General features: G+C 37.9%; 1 protein-coding gene across 2 annotated transcripts in view; it reads left to right on the top strand.

Annotated features, from left to right (window-relative positions):
• Nucleotides 1–19,534, top strand: part of CCDC171 (coiled-coil domain containing 171) — a 150,475-nt gene that overhangs the window by 8,214 nt on the left and 122,727 nt on the right. For both annotated transcript variants that reach the window (XM_059492458.1, XM_059492457.1), the window contains exons 4-7: nucleotides 2,055–2,236; nucleotides 7,114–7,260; nucleotides 17,691–17,783; nucleotides 19,107–19,267. In XM_059492458.1, the coding sequence (XP_059348441.1) occupies nucleotides 2,055–2,236; nucleotides 7,114–7,260; nucleotides 17,691–17,783; nucleotides 19,107–19,267 (583 nt within the window). The remainder of the gene's footprint in view (nucleotides 1–2,054; nucleotides 2,237–7,113; nucleotides 7,261–17,690; nucleotides 17,784–19,106; nucleotides 19,268–19,534) is intronic.

Here is a 19,534-nt window from a genome sequence, read left to right as displayed (position 1 = left end):
TCATGTTTTCAAATGTGTCAAGATTTTTATTGTTCATGTCTGGTTTATTTTCTTCTCGTTGTTTTTGTTTCTTTTTTTTATAGTAATGTGTGTTATGACAATAGTATGTGGAAGGTTTTTATGTAGACTTTTTATTTCTTGCTACTTTTCAGAAACTCAGATGTCCTTTATACTCCTTAAACAGAGAGATTCCTCATTCTTACAAGGAAATGAGGTGCATTTTTAGTTACCTAAACTACTTTATCTATTTCATCTAGTGCAGGAGATGTATCTGTGAGTTGGATGAGCTGTTGATATTCAGTGAAGAGTTTGGAGTACTCCTCAAAGATTTTAACCTTCCAAGAACCAAAACAGTCTGGATCTTGCTAGTACTTAAAGTAACCAATATTTTTAAGATGTTTGGAGAGCTGAACTTTCATTCCTTTGGAGAACACATGAATAATCAAAAATCTTAGGGATTGCAAGCACATGAAAAATCATGAATCTTAAGGATTGTAATCTGGAAAAAAGCTTTTTTTTCCCCTTTGGAAATTTCTCTGTGATTACAAATGGAAGATTTGAATTGCTAGTTTCTCACCTAGAGCAAATTCATGTTTCTTTTCATGTGTGCTGGTTTCCTTGCCAGTATAAGAGTCATGCCATGCAGGTACCAATAGGCCTGTTTCAGAAGGGGGGCTGATGAGGACGGAACCACAGCACAGTGAACCTACTTTGCTGGGCTCACTGTCACTTTTCTGAATGGACTGGACTGTGAGGCTGTGGTGAGGGGACTGGAGAACAAAAAGGGGATAGGAGAGGCTTTACAGAGGCAAGGGATGTCTTCTTAAATGCACATGTGTGTTAGTTTCTTTCAATACCATAGTCAATAATTTGCAGTCTGTCAATTGACAACAAATTCTATTGGCTGAAATTTCTCAAACTTTTTATGTCTGTGACATGTGCCATAGAAACCAAATTATAATTCTGCTGCTTAATTTTTTAGCAATTAGCAATTTTCTGCTTCTTTTCCTTTGCCAGTTGGAGCCTTTCTCACTTCACAGTGTGCTTTGGTATGATCCCAGCATATCTTCTCAGGCAGAATGCTTCATTAGTTCCTTGTACCCTTCAATGTTTGCTCCAGATTTTTTTCTGCTGTTATTTTTCAGGGTTGATTTTCTGCCATCTGGCAGTCCTTTTCTGTCATTGTGTCCACTGATTCTCTGTGTCATCTTAATGTGCTCTCTTCATTTCATTCTTTTCTGACTAGGAAGAAATGTCAGAAAACTGGGATGGATTTGAAATAAAATCCTGTTGCAAAGTGGTGATGACTTAAATGCCAATGCAGCTAGTTGTATTCAGTAAAATAAAAAGCTGTTGTAAAATATTTTCTCCTATAAAGGTTATGAAGGTTATGCTTACAGGTTATGAGATTTCCATGGCATTTAAGCTTTCACTGAAGTGTGTATACAATGTTCCCCATCTCAAGTCATTTATGGGCTGAAGATTTAGATGTCTTGAGGAGCAGTAAGCAAACCTACCTTAGGTTTATCTACAGTATCTTTCATGGAACAGGTGCCTATCTTTACTGTCATTTAAGCTGAGCTCCAATTTAATTTATACAGACTAATACCTATATAAAAAATGAAATATTATTTCAGATTATTTGCGAGATTATTTGGAAATAATCTGGCAAAATATAGAAATCTGAAAATAAGTCTTCCATTCTATAAAGATGTAATTTCATGGAATCACAGAATATGCTGATTTGGAAGGGATCTACAAAGAATTATCTCAGGTTTTTGTCCTTTTCTAATAGAAAAAAGTGTTTTAATTTTTAAAATCTGTCAAATATTCCTATATTCTTGTGGGAAAGATGTGATAGAACACAAAATTTGCTGGTTTCTTCTTAGAGAAGTTGGTGCTCTCCAGTGCTGGAGAGTTAATGTTGCAGTGTTCCACTGGGTATTAAAATACCCAGAAGAACTGATGATAATTATGTGTTTGGGTTTTATTTCTGGATATGTTTTGCCATGCTGCTTCTACCTTTATTCTTTCTCTTTTTCTGTAAACAATAGTAATCAATGAAAACCTTCAGCAGAAAGTGACAGAGACTGAGGAAACATTTCACAATGCTCAACAGAAGTGGGAAGAAGAACAGCAGAGACTTGCGAAGGCGAAGGATGATATCAGCAGAATTTATAACAATGAATATGTATTCCTTCTTAAAGAAAGAAATGAAGTAGAAACTATTTTACTGGTATGGTGCATTAATAGTTGGAAAGTTGCATTAGATAATGGCTGGAACTTTTTTGGTGTGAAGTGTGTAGTGGATTGAGGTCTTTCTCATGTAGGAAAACATCCCGCAAGTAGCTAAATGCTGCACAGTATTTCTGAAGAACATAGCCTTATTAAGTTACACTTGGCATGTCACAGTCTTTCTTGCTTTAAAGAAATGTGTTACGGCTGATTTTGATGGTAAACGCCAAAATGAAGTTACCAGTGCACAGTCCATTTGCACCATCATGATATTTGATACTGAGTCAGTGAAATCAGGATGCCTAACACCCCTGATTCAATTTCCCTGTTACTTCCCCCAGTATGACATCCAATAGCCTGTGAATATGAAAACAGTTTGTATAATATGAAGACCACATACTTTGAGGGAACCTGAACAGTGATGATGGGATTTCAAGCTGTGCATTGTATGTTATTCACTTCATACCACATAAGAAAAGTAAGCATTTGTTGGAAGTTGGAAATTCTGCCATTTGGTTAGATAAAAATCAGCTAATAATAAGAGATGGCATTATAATCTGTTCTACAGTGTGGGATTTTGTTATTTACTAAATAATTTCATCGTATTTCATGATTTATGCTGATATTTATATATCCTTTGGCTGTTAAATGTGTAAAAAGTAATAAAAATACAAACTTATTTTTACACCTTTTTTAGACAGTCAAGTGATTCAAAACTGAAATATGTTTAGAAGAAATCATGTAGCATTATGGTGTGGAAGTGCTTAGTGAACATACCTAACTTTTGTTTGCTTCACAGGGACACAAGCAATTACACCACTGTACTTCAATTATACTTTTGTCTTTTTAAATTACAAGTTACATATGTTGTATCTTACCCATGTAAAAATACGACGTGATGAAAAACCAGAATGTATTCAGCTGTAGTTATTCTTCATAAAAAGAGGTGTATGCAGAGACTTTGTTAAGGCTGATAGACATTTGAATTGCAAATTCAAATTTGAATTGCAAAAATGCATGCAGAGAACAGATTGCTGCTACAAGATAAACTTTTGAATATATTTCCTTGCTTTTAGTCCCTTCTAAGATGTGACAGACTTGTCTCAATTGGAATGGGCATTGCTCAAGCAGTAGAAAATTTTCTGGTTACTTTCTTTCCAGCTGGTCAGCTCCAAGCCTGGGACAGTACCAGTCTTCCTAAATGATGCTAAATTTACTTGGCAGCTTGATAGCCAAATTCTAACAGCAGACCTACCTGTTAGGATGCTGTTGCTCAGATTCTATATGGCATCTGTAGAAGCAGCTCGCAAAACAAAACAGGGCAGAGACACCCCCTGAATTACGTATATTTCAGAAGTACTGTATACTGATCCTTCAGCTGCTTGAAGGCAAGGTCTGGAAGGAGTGGTGCACTAATGACACCCAGGCAGTGTGTGGATGAATAGTGTTTCTATGCATGGACTGCAAAAGGAGTTGCATTGTGCTGTTTATCCTAATGATAAGAGATCTGATGGTGGAAAAGGACCCCACTGATTTGAATTTTCTCTGAATGAAGGATAAAAAGGAAATTCCCTTATCCTCTCAATAATATTGTCAGTATGTTGAACAGTACTTTGAGAGACTAATTGGGAGAACTGTAAAGGTATAGTTAAAAAAAAAGAAGAGAAAGAGAAGGTTACAGAGTAGAATATGTGAACTCATTGACAGGTGATACCCTAAGATCCTTCTCAAACCAACAGAAACATGAATCAGTTTTCATTCAAAGTCAATGCTTGAAAAACTAAGGCTAGGTTTAGGCTATGAGGAAACTTACTCTTAGACACAGTTTTCTTATTAAGTTGCCTGGTAAAGCACACTAAGAGTGGTGCTTTGGCTCTGTGTTCTGGCTAACAGTAGACTGACTTAAGTTGAGGAGCGTTTGGAAGGGACTTTTCATCTCTTGTATATAGAGTTTAGAAGTGTTTATTCAGTGCATTCAATACTGTATGAAAATAATGATGTTTTAAGAAGTATACTGTACTCTTAGAAGTGATGTTTATCCTCAGATGAAAAGGAACAGTGGGTTTCTCAGGTCATTGTATTCCTTGTCAATGTGTGTGGATTCAGAAGTGGAAGGTGATTTGTAGAAGCAGTGGTTTGGTTGGAAGATTGTACTGAGCCTATATAATTGTTCTCTCCTAAAGTATGTGATTCATAACTAGATGTCAACTACCAGTGTTGCTTTGAATAGCAAAATTTTTGGATTTAGTTCAATTGCAAATAGTTCCATTTTTCTGCTTTGTTTTTGTAGTGTTCCCTTGCCCGTTACCCTAGTTATAGTTACATATAGTTGTAAAATTCCTGGAAATAAAGCATACATACATGAATGTTAAATCTGGACTTGACTATCTTAGTTGTTGTTTGAAATCTTAACTGACTTAACTTGGCAGATAAATATCAGATGGGTCTAGGTTTGTAAACTAAAGCTTCAAATGTGTTCCAATCTTTAGTGTTGTGTATTTACAGTCCTGTTTTAAATAATTTGTAATTATTTTGAGTTATGAGATGAAAGCTACATAAAGTGGTCTTGATATGTATGAAGAAGTAAGATTCTAAACCTGGATGGCAAATCCTGGTTCTAAACCTGCACTTTGTGAACTACAAGTCTGAACTTAGCTATGAAAATGCTCAGGTAGGCGTAGAAATGAAGTCAATTTAATCTACTAAAATGTGTCTCTATGATATGGAGTTAAAGTAATCCTCTCTGCTTTCTAAGAGAGGAAGTTTTGTATTGTGCTATATTGAGTGTGCTTAGCCTTGTGTTTGGTACATGGAAAAGATGTTGGAGTTCAGTAGTAAGTGCAATAGCATCATCTTGTGGTGAGTCATAATATAGTATTCCTTCACAGAAGCACTCGGTTTTTCCTTGTACTGTTTGTGAAATTCTGTTGTTTATACACAGTCTAAACCAACCGACCAGCCATGTTTTTGATAAGGAGATATGTATAGTGAGTGTGTGAGTGACACACAGATACACATGTATGTATAAAGGTGTTTGTTTTTTCACATGGTGAAGTAGGCTTCCTTCTGAACCTTCCAAGTGTGGGTAACTGCTGGAACAGGCTGATACAGTTACACTGTGTCTGAAAAGTTCAGAGGCTTCAAGATTTTGAAGTCATGTTGACTTGTTTAACAAGCTTGATGTACTGTTGGTGTCAGTTTTTTGAAGTCTTGACATAGTTCTGTTAATATGTGGAAGATAAATCTGAAGAGAAATATTTCTATATTTTTCCAATATAGAGAAGATGATAGTTGTGAATTTGAGTAAAAGTATTTGGTTTTTTTTTGCATGCTGATGGGAAGAAACCTCTCCATTGTCTTGGTATTACAGGAAAAGTTAGAAGATTACCTTAAATTTATTCCATATGCAGGTAGACTGTTTTTGAAATATTTTGATTCTGTTTTTGAAGTGTTTTGATTTAATGAGGTTCCTGTTTTTTAATTCACTTGTTTCACAAGCATGCTCCTTTTTATCTTTTCAGAGAATGCCAAAAAATCATGCCATAGTGCCTCCACATGAAAAAAAGTGAAAATTAATTAATTTTTTCAGTTACTAGTCAGTGATAATGGAGTGGCACTAGGTGTAAATAAGAGAGTCATGAATCCCTTGGTGTCATATTTAAGAGGCCAAAACTTTCTACCTTCAGTCATGAAGAACTTCTAAAATTTGTTTTAAACTTTGGAAAAGACTCATATTTCTTTGATCTTCATGTATAAACATGGTTCTGTCAAATTTCAATCTTCCGAAGAATTGTTCTTTATTAATAATTCATTTTCTTTTCCTTCTCCTCCCTGCTCTGCAGATGCCTTATGATTAGTAATTTTCAGGAACAAGACTATGTGATGTAAGAGTAATAGCAGAATTTGTAGACCAACTGGCTTATTTTCACAAAATGTCTCTTGCCATGATAAATGATAGGAATAAATGAACAGGAGGACTTATGATAATCTTTCTGTGTTTTGTACAGAAAGTAATTGGCTTTCAAAAGGTCTTCCAGCTAAGTCACTGGATTTGTAACTTGTTTCTGATGCTAGTTATGGAAAAGCTTACTCCTGTCCACTAGACCAAAGCTATTCTTTTTCAAGGCCTCTGGAATCCCCAGCTTAAATATGCACTAGGCTACTGGGGGCTCATTATTTGGCTACTTTATTCCGTGTCTGGTGTAGTATGAATGAGGATTTTGTAATAGTGGCTCCACAGACCTGCTGAGTCCAATGGTGTTAGTAATTACACCAACCTGTATCTTGGTTCAACTTCCAAAAGCAGAAATTGGCGGGGGGGCAGCTTTGTTATTTTATCTTTCCAAGAAATTCATAGTTCATGTAACTAATTTTATAATTCAGTTTCTGAGAAAAGTCCTCAGAATAGTAGAAATTAAGAATATTTCTTCTATGGGAGTAACTTCCAACATATGTCTCATTACTTTATTTGAAGTTCTAACAGTTAGAATAACAACAAACTTCTAAATAAAATTTCTGTCATTTCATCAAATGCACTTAACTGTTTCCCTCTCCACCACTGCCACTGAGTTGCAAGAGAGAACAGATTGGAGGAGCAGCCTTGTACTTTAGAGAAAAATTTCCTGTGGAGAATTGGCTCTGATTTTAGTATTACTGCAGAAGGTCATGTTTGTAGTGAGTTGTGAGCCAACATATGTTATCTGGTGGTGAATGAAGAACGTCTCTTGTTGGGTAAATGCTTGACATGTGCCAATGTGTTAGATTTTATTAACCTGTTCTGATGCACTCTTTCCTGTTTTGATCCTTCTACTTTATTTTAGCAAAAGTAACTCTTAATGCCTTTTCTTAATATCTTTTAACTCTTAATATCTTTTCTAGGAGCTGAATAATGAACTACAAAATATGCGCAAGAAATTAAAAGATGTGGAGGTGGAACACAGTGGCTGTAATGAGGTGCTGAGATGCCAGGCCAATGAACTTAAATGCAGCACTGAACGAGAGAAGAGACTTTTAAAAGAACTTGAAGTAAGGTTTTTTGACTATTGCTATTAGTCTCAACAAGCCCTGTCACTGAGCAATTTCATTTTTGAGGGATGAAACCTTCCAGTTAGACTGGAATTCTGTGTACTTGATAAACAAAATATTGAACATCTGTTTTGCAGAAATGGCTGAACAGGTGAATGCCCTTTTGTCATAGGAAAGGGCTTATATAAGTGTGAAAAAAAGGCTAGCTTTACTTCAGGAAATTTGAAGTCTTAATTTGTCTATCTTCTTATATATTTTGGTTTAATGGATTTCTGATGGAGAATCTACTGGACCTGCAAAAATTGTCAGATGATGTGCTAGGTGAGGGAGTAGGATATTGGAAGATCACAATGGTCTTACAGTAGCCTCCTCCTAGAGTTAGTTACTAGAGTTACTGCACATTTAGTTTTCCTCTCTGTTGAGTGACACCCATGGTTGAGAAGTCTCCAGTCTTTGGAGAATATTATCTTGTAAATAGGCTCTTTACACTAACCAGCTAGTTTCCTCCTAAGTTTCAATATTTTATTTGTCAACTGATAGGTTTTGTAGTAGTTATGTTATATGTTTGTACAGTCTGGACCAAGACTTTCTTCCTAGAATATTTGTTATTGCAGAAAATCATATTGAGTGGACAATTCTTTATCCTGATGTATGTTTTCTACCAAAGGCATCTTTAAATATTTTCTGCAATGAATTTAAAAGAACTGTCACTTCTTAAATATTGAACCCTTAAAGGAACAAGTAACACAGTTTTCAGCTGTGTTTTTTCTTCTGTTGTTTTTCTCTTAAAGGTAAAAGAAATGTTTTAAGTGTTGATTTTTAGGTAGGTAGAGTCCTGCATTAAAGCTTAAGCACAAAAGAAAATTCCTACAGGGAAGATCAAAGCTTATCAACTAAAAACACTGACTTATTGACCAACAAGGTAGACCTTTGTGCCCTCAAAGAATTCTACAGGAAATCTATTGTCATGTATTTTGAGCTGCACTTATTGGCCTAAGTGGAATTGCCTTCAGTTGGAATGTGTTGCATACTGTGAAGTTCCAATAGCCCTTTTAAAAAAGCATCAAGTTTTACTTCCCTGTACTTGAGTAAGGACTCTTCTTATGACCTCATGGCTTTTTGTATACTAACAGAAAAGTCATGAGCTTAAAGGAGGAGGAGAAAGGCAGCAAATAATTTATCTTTTTAAATACTTTGATTGAACTATACCCTAATGATGGTCTTATTAGGGAAATGCTACCCTCTAATCATAATCAGAAAAAATATTTTTTTTCTTTTCGCTTCTAAATTTTGTATTACTATTTTAACTTTCTGAATATCTTAATATTGTAAGAAGACATATTCAGTCTGCAGAAAAATGAGTCTTCTGTTACTTATTGATAAGGATAGCTATTTAAGCAGTGATTAAGGGAAAGTATATGATGAAACCTCTTGCATTTAAAAGTTAAAGAAAATTAACACAAGTCTTTGAATCAAAAAAAGCCAAATAGGTTAGACTTCAATACATATCTTGTTGGCAGCTTGCATCTCACTCTACCATCTTAGAAGTAAATTATATATATGTAATTAATTATCTGAAAGGGCCTACAGTAACCTTGTAGATGGTGATTCTACCACTTTCCTCAGCAACCTCCTCCTATGCTTTGCAACCCTTGCCATAAGGAATTTTTTCCTCATATCCAGTCTAAACTTCCACTGGTACAAGTTGAGGCCATTTCCTCTCATTCTGTCACTTGTTACTTGTGAAAAGAGACTGACTCCCACCTGGCTACAGCCTCCTTTCAGGCAGTTGTAGAGAGTGATAAGGTCACCCCTGAGCCTCCTTTTCTACAGGCTAAACAACCCCAGCTCTGTCAGTCACTCCTCATAGGACTTGTGTTGTAGAACCTTCACCAGGGTTGTTGCCCTGCTTTGCACATGCTCCAGCACCTCAATGTCCTCCCTGAACTGAGAGGCCCAGGACTGAACACAGGAATGGAGGTGTGGCCTCACCAGCACTGAGTACAGGGGGTCAATCCCTGCCCTGCTCCTGCTGGCCACACTTGCTGGCACAGGCCAGGATGCCATTGGCCTTGGCCCCCTGGGCACAGCTGGCTCATGTTCAACCATTGCCACCATCACCCTCAGGCCCTTTTCTGCTGGGCCACTTTCCTGTCACTCTGCCCCAGCCTGTGGCACTCCTTGGGGTTGTTGTGGCCAAAGAGGAGAACTCAGCACTTGGCCCTGTGGAATGTCATGGTGCTGGTCTTGGCCCATCTCTCCAGCCACTCCAGCTCCCTCTGCAGAGCCTTCCCACCCTACAGCAGATGGATACTCCAACCCTGCTTGGTGTCATTTGCAAGTGCAAGTGCATTCAATGCCCTCAGGCAGATCACCAATAAAGACAGTAAACAAGACCGGGCCCAGTGCTGAGCCCCTGGGGAACCTCACTGGTGCCACCTGGATGTACCTCCATTCCCACCAGTCTCTGGGCTTGGCCATCCACCCTGCTCTTTACCTGGCAAACAGTGTACCCGTTCACACCATAAGCAGCAAGTTTCTCCAGGAGTATGCTTTGGGAAATGGTGTCAAAGCCTTTCTTAAAGACTAGATGTATAAAATGTACAACTTCCTTCCTCCACTAAGTGAATCATGATATCAGTAGCCAAGCTGAATTTCCATTCAGATATAGAAGTCTTAAAGTAGTATGCCCCAGACAGAATGGTCTACATTTTTTTCATGAAGTAGATCTGTATTTTTTAAATCTCTCTTAATAGAATTTTTAGCTTATAGATTGAAGTTGGTAGATATCGGATACATATCTTCACTTTCCATGCTGAGTACCTCATGTTAATGATCATTTGGTTAGCAAATATGCACTTAATTTCTTGATTACAAGAAGAAACTTCTTAAGGTGATTGTGTGAGGAGTAGTGTACTTCTACTTAAACCCCAATCTTAAAATATTTTATTATATGCTTCTTCTTGAAAAGCAGTGGAGATGAACATTTTCTGGAATTCACAAATCTGTTCTTTTGCTACCCTCTGCTGGACATGAGGGAGAAATCCATGGGAAAATACTTGTATTTTGGTAAAGGAAGGAAATGTTAAATTTAAATTTTCTTTTTTTAGTACAATGACACTTCTAGGAAGAATTATATCTAACAGACTGTTATAAAGAAACGAATGTGCAAAAAGCCTGCCTGCCCCCAATTTTGGTGGCTTTTTTTTCATTCCTTTTTTTCTTAAAATATTAGTTTGGTTTTATCCTTCAGTGATTACTCTGATTGTGGTCAAAAAGAGGTATTTCCTGGTTTCCAGCGTTAGAAATTGAGAGAAAGAATAATGGCAAGTTTCTGTGGACTTTTCTGTTGAAAGAGAACTGTTGCTACACTATCTGACCTACTAGCTTTCCAGTTTGCAGTGATACCAATGTGCTGCATAGATTGATTTGGAGTGCTTCTGAAGTAGAAAACACACTATGCCAGAAAAATTGAGATTGAGAACCTCAGATGTCATTCTGCCTCTTTAGCCTGAGAATTCAGTAGCCAGTTAAATTAATGATCTATTTCTATTGAACTCATCAAGATAATACTATTTATGATTATCAGTTTTCCAGAACCAGTGTCTTTTATTTTAACCTTTAGCTCAATTGCCTATAAGGATTCTTGGGAAATACTTGAAAAAGACAAGAAAATTTGTCATATAAAATTAATGTTTCTTATGATGTATTCAGCCAAAAAGATGGGTGGAAAATGGTTTTGCAATGAGAATGTGGACTTTACCACAAGAAACAAAATTATTAGTTTACACATTTCAAACTCTTTGCCTTGTTCCTATAAATGTAATGATTTTCTGTTATTTTTTAATGTGTTTGAGGCTGCCAACTCTTAGCAAGCTGAAGTTCAAGGTCTCTCAAATTTTTAAGTCTTTCTTATGAGGCTTGAAAAATGTTCCATAACTTGATCTGTTTAATTTCTGAGACTGAGTGTATTGTCATATTTCTGAGATTTCTAATTTTCATTTAAAGACTATTTCCATAGCTTTCACATTGCCTTTTTTGCTTCCCTTGCCTTCACTATGTATATTGACATGCAGTGCTAAACATGTATGCTTGTATTAGCTTGGTAATGCTGCTATGATGCAAGGAGGACTAGGGGAATGGTTAATATCTGTGTTTGTTTGAAGTATATGTATGTGCAATACTTGAAGGCTCTGGGCTTATTTCTCACTCTCTCTGTGTTAGTGAAATATGAAATTTAGATCTCAGCCAAAACCAGCTTACCCCTCCTTAATCTTCTGCTTTCTAGAGTGTCCACAATGCATAACTGTCATCCAGAAATTCTAGGTGCTGTGACTGTCATATATTTGGTTACTACATGCTTAGTATGTAGTACACTTATGTGTGTGTATATATATATATATGTATATATTCAAAGAGATATACTTTCTCTAGATAAAATATATAGTACCATATATATTATATAATATATATAATACCAACTTAGTGGATTCTAAGCATCACAGATTTTGTAATGGGAACTCTCTGGTCTCTCCGAAGTTATATTTCTTGTGTGACAATCTCACTGACATAATGATTTATGCAAAGCATTTGACAGTGTCCCATACTCCTTTGTCTTGTACAACATCCTTGTCTCTAACATGGTGAGACATGGATTTGATGACTGCAACACTTGGTACATAAGGAATTGGCTGGATAACTCTCAAAGGGTTGTGGTTGATGGCTTGATATCCAAGTGGAAAGCAGTCATCAGTCAGGGATTGGTATTGGAACCAGTGCTTTTTAACATCTTTGTCAGTGATATGGACAGTGGGATCAAGTGCACCCACAGCAAGTTTGCTGACAACATCGAGCTGTGTGGGGCAGTTTACACACTGGAAGGCAGGGGTGCCATTCAGGGAGTCCTTGACTGGCTTGAGAGATGGATCTCTGCAAACTTTGAAGTTCACCAAGGCCAAGTATAGGGTCCTGCACCTGCCCCAGGGAAATCCCAAGTACACATACAGACTGAACAGAGAATAGAGTGAGAGTCCTGTGGGGAAAGACATGGGGAATTCTGGTGGGGATGAGAGGCTGCTCAGGACCCAGCAATGTGTACTTGCAGCCCAGAGACATCTGCATTCTGGGCTGCATCCAAAGCAGCGTGGCCAGCAGGGTCAGGGAAGGGATTCTGCCCCTCTGCTCTGCTCTGGCGAGACCCCACCTGCAGGGCTGCATCCAGCACTAGGGTCCCAATGTAAGAGGCACATAGACCTGTTAGAGTGAGTCCATAGGAGGGAGAGCCACAAAGATGGTTAGGGGACTGGAGCGCCTGTCCTGTAAAGACTTACTGAGAGAGTTGGGACTGTTCAGCCTGGAGGAGAGGAGAGAAGGCTCTGGGCACAACATATAGCAGCCTGCCAGTACCAAAAGGCGCCAAAAGCTAGAGAAAGATCTTTTACAAGGTTATGTAGTGATAGAACAAGGGGGAATGGCTTTAAACTGAGAGTAGGTTTAGATTAGCTATTACAAAGAATTCCCCTACTATGAGGGTGATGACGCACTGGAACTGGTTGCCTGTAGACATTATAAATGCCCCATCCCTGGCAGGGTTCAAAGCCAGGTTGGATGGGACTTTGAGTGAGATGGCAGTGGAAGATGATCTTTAGTGTTCTTTTGCACACAAACTAGTTTATGATTCTATGCTAATGGACTTCATCTCAGAGAGGAGCTTCCTCATAATCTTCTGTGTCCTTATATTAATGAAGTCCAGTTTGGAGACTGCTTAGTTTTATCTTACTTTCAGATCAAACTTGTTTCAACAGTGTTTTATGTAGTCCTCATGAGGAGTTAGAACAAGTCACATAAGTCTTTTGTCTATGTGCTTGTGTAGAGTAACAGTGTTATTTCATGTAAACTCTTTACTTAATCTACTGGGCATGGAAGTGCATTTCAGATAGCTTCTCCAGCTGCAACTCCGTAGCAGATCAGAATGGACTTGGACTTTATCCAAAGGCAGCCAAACTGTATCATTTAGTTGTCCTAGTTGTTTTTACCCTTTCTTTAACCTGAAATCAAGCACGTGGCTTATCTTGTACCTCCCATACCAGTGTAATTGTTTATCCAGTGTCATGCAAGTCAAGCATGCCTACTCTGTCACACATATTTCTCTAGACTTTAAGTACAGGAAATATGTACTTAATAAGTGAGGATTATCCACATTGTCAGGCTGAAAGAACATTTACTTCAGTGGTTAAGAATTGTTAGTATTTAAGTAACTTTATAGTTACTAAAGGTTGTTTATTTTCTGGACAGGAGATGGCTCCACCTTACCATGATCAAGCGGTATCAGTGTTTCTAACGCTAGGTGGAAGTGGTCAGCACATCTCCCATAGAAGTATTTAGACCCCCTGGTTTGAGCTTTGAGCTGTAGGGAAATGCTTTTAAGTAGGAAAAAGATCTGAGTCTGAATATGGAAACACATAAACAGAATGGTTGAATGGTGATCCAAGTATGAGGTATATGTATGTCCTCTTCACTTAAAAATGTCTTGGCTGACCATTTCACATAGTGATTGAACCTAAACCTTCTGTAAGTGTAAGTATCCTGATAAATAAATCTTGCAGAGGGGTTTAAAAGCAAGCAGAAAAGAGAAAAATTATTTCCATTACTGCATCTAAGCTTAGTAAGTGTTGCAAATGTATCTTTGTCTATCCCCCTCCCACTCCCCCACTGTTTGCTTAAAAGGGTATTTTTTGTAAATGTGGATGTCGAACAGCAAATGTCTTGAACAAGGTGTCATGTAGGATACTAAATTAAGGCTTTCAGTTTGGAGTACACCAATACTCACAAATATTGTAGCACTTCAAGCAAGTGTGAGGGACAAAAAAGTGGAAGCCACAAAGGACGGTTTGGAAAATGGTGTTGCAAACTGTAAGCTTAAAGAAAATGTCTCCACATTAGCATTGATGTGTCACACATATGCAGTGTGACACTGAAAAAAGTGACTGAACCTCAAGAGATTTAACATAAAGCATGTTCTTTGCCCACAAGTTTGAATGCTGGCATTGAATTTTTCTTAGTCACTTTTTTTCCTCCAAAGTCCAAATTCTCTCTGTGCTATCATGGAAACCAATCCCAGCTTTGTTCTTTGTGATAGATCAGTAGTGCAGTCATAGACTCTCACAATTAACAGACAAATATAATGTATATAGGTTAAGAAAAGTTTTACAGATTTATAGTTACTATGGCAAACAGCTGACCTCTAATCAGGATTTGAGGAAGTAAACTCCACCACTGGACAGCAAAGAAGGAGTCAGCGGACATTTTGGGAGAGGCAAAAGGGTTAAAAGGTGAAACCTCCATTGTGTTGGCAAGCACATGTTGGGAAAAATCCTTTGCTTCCAGCACCATAATATTTTCTCTATTCAGTCTTGTGTTGTATTTTTGATAAGGTTTAGTAAACTTCTCTAAATTTATGAAAAGTGTGTAACTATTTCTTATGTTAAATTAAGGCTGAAATCAATCAGCTTGAATATCTAAGGAAACTTCAGAAATTCCGTGAGTTTGTGGCTGCTATCTTAAATAAGATGTCTGCCTTCATATATCTTGTTAGGTACACATGAAAGTAACAAGTGACTGAATCTTTTTCAATAACCAATGTTTTCTTTGTTGGATGAGCAAGCACTTTGTAATCAGTCGAGAACTCACTTTGTGGTCCATCTTTGAGATGGATTTGGTCCTGATAAGAATCTTTCCATGTTACACCAGTATGTATTCCCATTTGACTCCCAGACAAGCCTATGATCTGGATATCTGTTGCCTGAAAGCTTACTCTAGATGGTTTTCACACAGCTTCTTTTTTGTAAGGCATTGTGTAAAATTTTCAGACATGTGATTCAGTAAGGATACTGATTCTCACCTTTAATGTGATTTGAAGAAGTTTGCCTGTCTAATGGGTTTCTGATGTCAGTGACCTTCTGTTTGTCAGACAGGAAAACAAAACTCCTTCCCGTTTCTCTTTTTGGAACTTTTATCATGGTTTTACAGGTTAGCCTCACCCCTGACATTTTTCTTCTACTCACAGAATGTGTAATAGATTGTTCTCACTAGTGGAGTATGCAGCTTCTCACTGTGAAGGGAAGTGCATATAGGTATCAGCAGACCCTGTTTGAACCTTTATCAGCAAAATAGAATAGATTTTCTATATGGCATTTTGTTGCAGCTGTGTTCTTCCCAACTGAGTCTTCAGACACAGCTTTGAATACAGGTGCAAGTTCTGTGGCTTATGTGCAGTTTGATAGACTGAAATACCAAGGTTCTTTTCCTTACAGCAAATCTGAATTTCTTTCTATTAATAATTCTGTATTGATTAGCCATGCTTAAGCAGTAGTGTCTGGTTTAATGACTTTCATGAAGTATGGGTTTTTTTTCTGACTAATTTCTCAATTGTTTGCTGGCATCTGATTTGGTTTAAATTTGCTAGGGCTATGGTGAGCCATAAGCTTTAGAAAGGTAGTCATAGAGCAGAGGAAAAAGAATATTCAGGTGATGTTTGGAAGACTATAAAGGGTCTTAATCCAGCTATTTGTGGCAGTCACAGTCACAGAATGGGTACGGTGGGAAGCGACCACGGGGGGGTCATCTGGTCCAACCTCCCTGTTCAGCCAGGATCATCCTAGAGCGCATGGCACAGGTTTGTGTCCAGACAGTTCTTGAATGTCTTCAGTGAGGGAGACTCCATAATCTCTCTGTTCAATCTGTTCCAGTGCTTGGTCATTGCACAGTAAAAAAGTTCTTCCTCATGTTCAGGTGGAGCTTCCTGTGTGTCAGTTTGTGCCCATTGCTTTTTGTCCTGTCCCTTGGCACCGCTGAGCAGAGCCTGGATCCATCTACTGACACCCTCCCTTCAGATACTCACAGACACTGATGAGGTCCCCTCTCAGCCATCTCTGCTCGAGGCTGAGCAGGCCCAGCTCCCTCAGCCTTTCCTCCCAGGAGAGATGTTCCTGTCCTCCCATCATCTTTGTGACCTCCACTGGACCAGCTCCAGCAGCTTTGTGTCTCTCTGGTCCTGAGGAGCCAGAACTGGACACAGCACTCCAGTTGTGTCACCAGGGCTGAGTAGAGGGGCAGGATCACCTCCCTGACCTGCTGCCACTGCTCTTCCCAATGCACCCCAGGACACCATTGCCCTTCCTGGCCACCAGGACACACTGCTGGCTCACGGACAGCTTGCTGTCCACCAGGAACCCCAGGCCCTTCTCCTCAGAGCTGCTTCCCAGCAGATCAGCTCCCAGCCTGTGCTGGTGCCCGGGGTTCTTCCTCCCCAGGTGCAGGACCCTGCATTTGCCTTTGCTGAATTTCGGGCAGTTCTTCTGTGCCTCTCTCTCCACCCTCTGAAGGGCAGCAGGGCCCTCTGGGGTATCGGCCGCTGCTCCCAGCTCTGTGTCATCAGTGAACTCTCTGAGGGGGCACCTGCCCCTTCACCCAAGGCACTGATGGGGAAGTTAAACAATACCAGGCCCACTCTTGAATCTGGGGGGTCTCCACTTGTGAAAGGCCTCCAACCAGACCCTGTGCCACTCATAGCAACCCTCTGGGATCTGATGTTCAGACAGTTCTCAGTTCACCTGTCAGTTCACCTTCATCCAGGCCCCACTTCCTAGTTCGTCCACAGGATGTTGAAGACAGTGTAGAAAGCCCTGCTGAAGTCCAGGTAAACAGTACCTGTTACTTTTCCCTCATCCATCCAGGTAGTTGTCCCATTATAGAAGGCGATCAGATTGCCTAAGCATGATTTCCCTTTGGTGAATCCATGCTGACTACTCTGATCACTTTCTTGTTCTCCATGTTGATAGGGATGGTGTCCAGAAGGAGGCACTCCATCACTTTTCCAGGGATTGAGGTGAGGCCTGACTGGCCAGTAGTCCCCTGGGTCCTTCTTACCCTTTTTGAAGACATTCTTAATTATGAGAATAATCTTAGCAGTATGAAAATATAGTAGCAGTGTTTGTGATTTTTTAAAATTAAGTATGTTAAGCAGATAAATTTTTGAAGAATCTTCTCTGTCCCATGTGTCATTTATGAAATTGTAGATGTTCTATTGATACCTCAATGTATTTCAGGACATACAGAGTTATGTTGCCACAAGTGAGCAAATAGTGGGGCAATTGGTTTATTTGCTTTCTTACCCTAGTTGATTATAGAAAATGCAGCACTAACATAATACTACATCAATTTACTAAACTAAATAGAAAATATTAATTTAATAATCCATAAATGTAGAAAATGTTGTTATATGTGTTTCTTGCTATGAATTGTCACAGTTCCAAAGAAATTCAGATGTATCAGGTTGAAGTACAGAGTCACAATATGCTTAATGAGTTGAATAAACCTGGTGTCATATTATCTTCTCTCTGAACTTAAATATCCTCAAAATGTACTTCTAGGCAGCTGCAGTGAAAGCAAAGAAACTGGAAGAAGACATTGAAGCAGAGAGAGCAGCACATTTAGCATCCAATTTCACTTCAGAGATAATTCAGGTAAACTTTTGTTAAATATTTCATAGAAGTTTATAGTAAAACAGTTGAGGAAGTTGTGAAATAACTAATATCCAAAAATATGAAGAGCACTTGCTCCAGTGAAAAACCTAAGTAGATTTATTACAATAAGTGTCAAAATAAATTTTTTATATATATATATTTATAATGAGGACAAAATAGAAAAGTATCTGCTTTTCAGGGAACTTTGAACTTATTAGAATAAATAATAAAATAAGATGTCATATTTGTAATTTTGAGAATTCCCACCAGTATTTAAACAGTTAGGGAAAAGGAAATGTTTCATAATAGTTAAGCACTATACTACTGGTTAAATATGCTGCCCTGTATCTTCTGAATGGCTTCTTAGAGCAATTTGGAGACACAGTGCATGCATCCAACTTATCTACAAGTGAGAGAATAATGCATCCTGAAACTGCTGTTTCAAACACAGTTTCTCAGAGTACATTCAAGCTCCAAAATTATCATACTTGCAGTTACCAGTAAAGTTTGATTATATGAATAAATCTAGTGTATATACTTGAACATTAATTTTTTTCTATCTGTATCACACAGAGTTATATTCAATAAAAAACTATGGTTTAGTAAAAAAAAGTTTGGAAAAAAACTACATGGTGATTTCTTAGTAATATCATAATAGCTAACAAACTTACTGGACTTCTGAAAAACTAAGCAAAGAAGAAGGGAATTTGGTATCTTTTCCCCCCTATTTTCTGAATAACAAAAATAAGCATTGCCATTCTTCAGTCAGACTTATTTTCTTATTTTCATGATCTTCTGTATGTACAGGCCGTTTAATTTTAAAAGTGATAATTTAACTAGAAAAGATTTAGTTTGCCTAATTTCCTCAATATTTCTGCAACATACAAAGGAACTGAGAGGATAACATTCCTTAAACTTAGAGGCTTGGGTTTTATGGATGAATAACTGATAAAGACTTTTTCCGTGTTTATGTACACGAACAAGCTAGAATTATGCTTTGTTCTGAGAGAAAGTATGGCCTTTATTGCTGGTCCCACTCTTCATGAGTCTATTTAAAAACTAGAATTTCCCTGGAAAGCTTCCGTATTGATAAGAACTGAAAATGTTCAGACACCTCCAAATGAGAACAGGACGTACTTTTCATTGTCATATCTATTTGGCTCAGGTTTGAGTTTTATGTATTCTTACATTTTTACATGTGTTCAGTGATTTTTACATGTGTATATGCTTTTATACTGAATTATTACAATATACTCTACTGTAAAGCAGATCATGTAAGTATTTCCTAACTTGCTTTAATTGCTTTTTTATCCCTTGGTGTAGTTAAGAATTCGAGAACTTGAAGAAGCTGTGCGTGTGGAAAAGGACAGACGAGAAGAAGCTCTTTCAGATTTAGAAATGATGAAGAAAGAGTTCAAAGGGTTAGAATATGCATATGAGAGAGAAAAACAAAATGCCCAGGAGAACTTGGAAAAACTCAATATGTAAGTTTCCGTCTAAATTCATTGTAAAATGGCAGTTGACAGCTGGATTACCACTTACAGCTTACATTTATATACTTTTCAGTCAGTATAAAACAATTAAATCTGATGCAATTTCCCAAACCAACCTGAAGTTCAGAACTTGGTGTTCCATTAATAACATTAATATCACGTCCATATCAGTAACCGTATGGGTGGATAAAGAAAATAACTGATCTGTTACCATTATTTGCCAAAGGAAAAATGTTGAAAATTATAGTTATGGCAGGG

This window comes from Ammospiza nelsoni, chromosome Z (genome assembly GCF_027579445.1).
Source record: "Ammospiza nelsoni isolate bAmmNel1 chromosome Z, bAmmNel1.pri, whole genome shotgun sequence".
Lineage (NCBI taxonomy): Eukaryota > Metazoa > Chordata > Aves > Passeriformes > Passerellidae > Ammospiza > Ammospiza nelsoni.
This window is presented reverse-complemented; position numbering and strand designations above follow the sequence as displayed.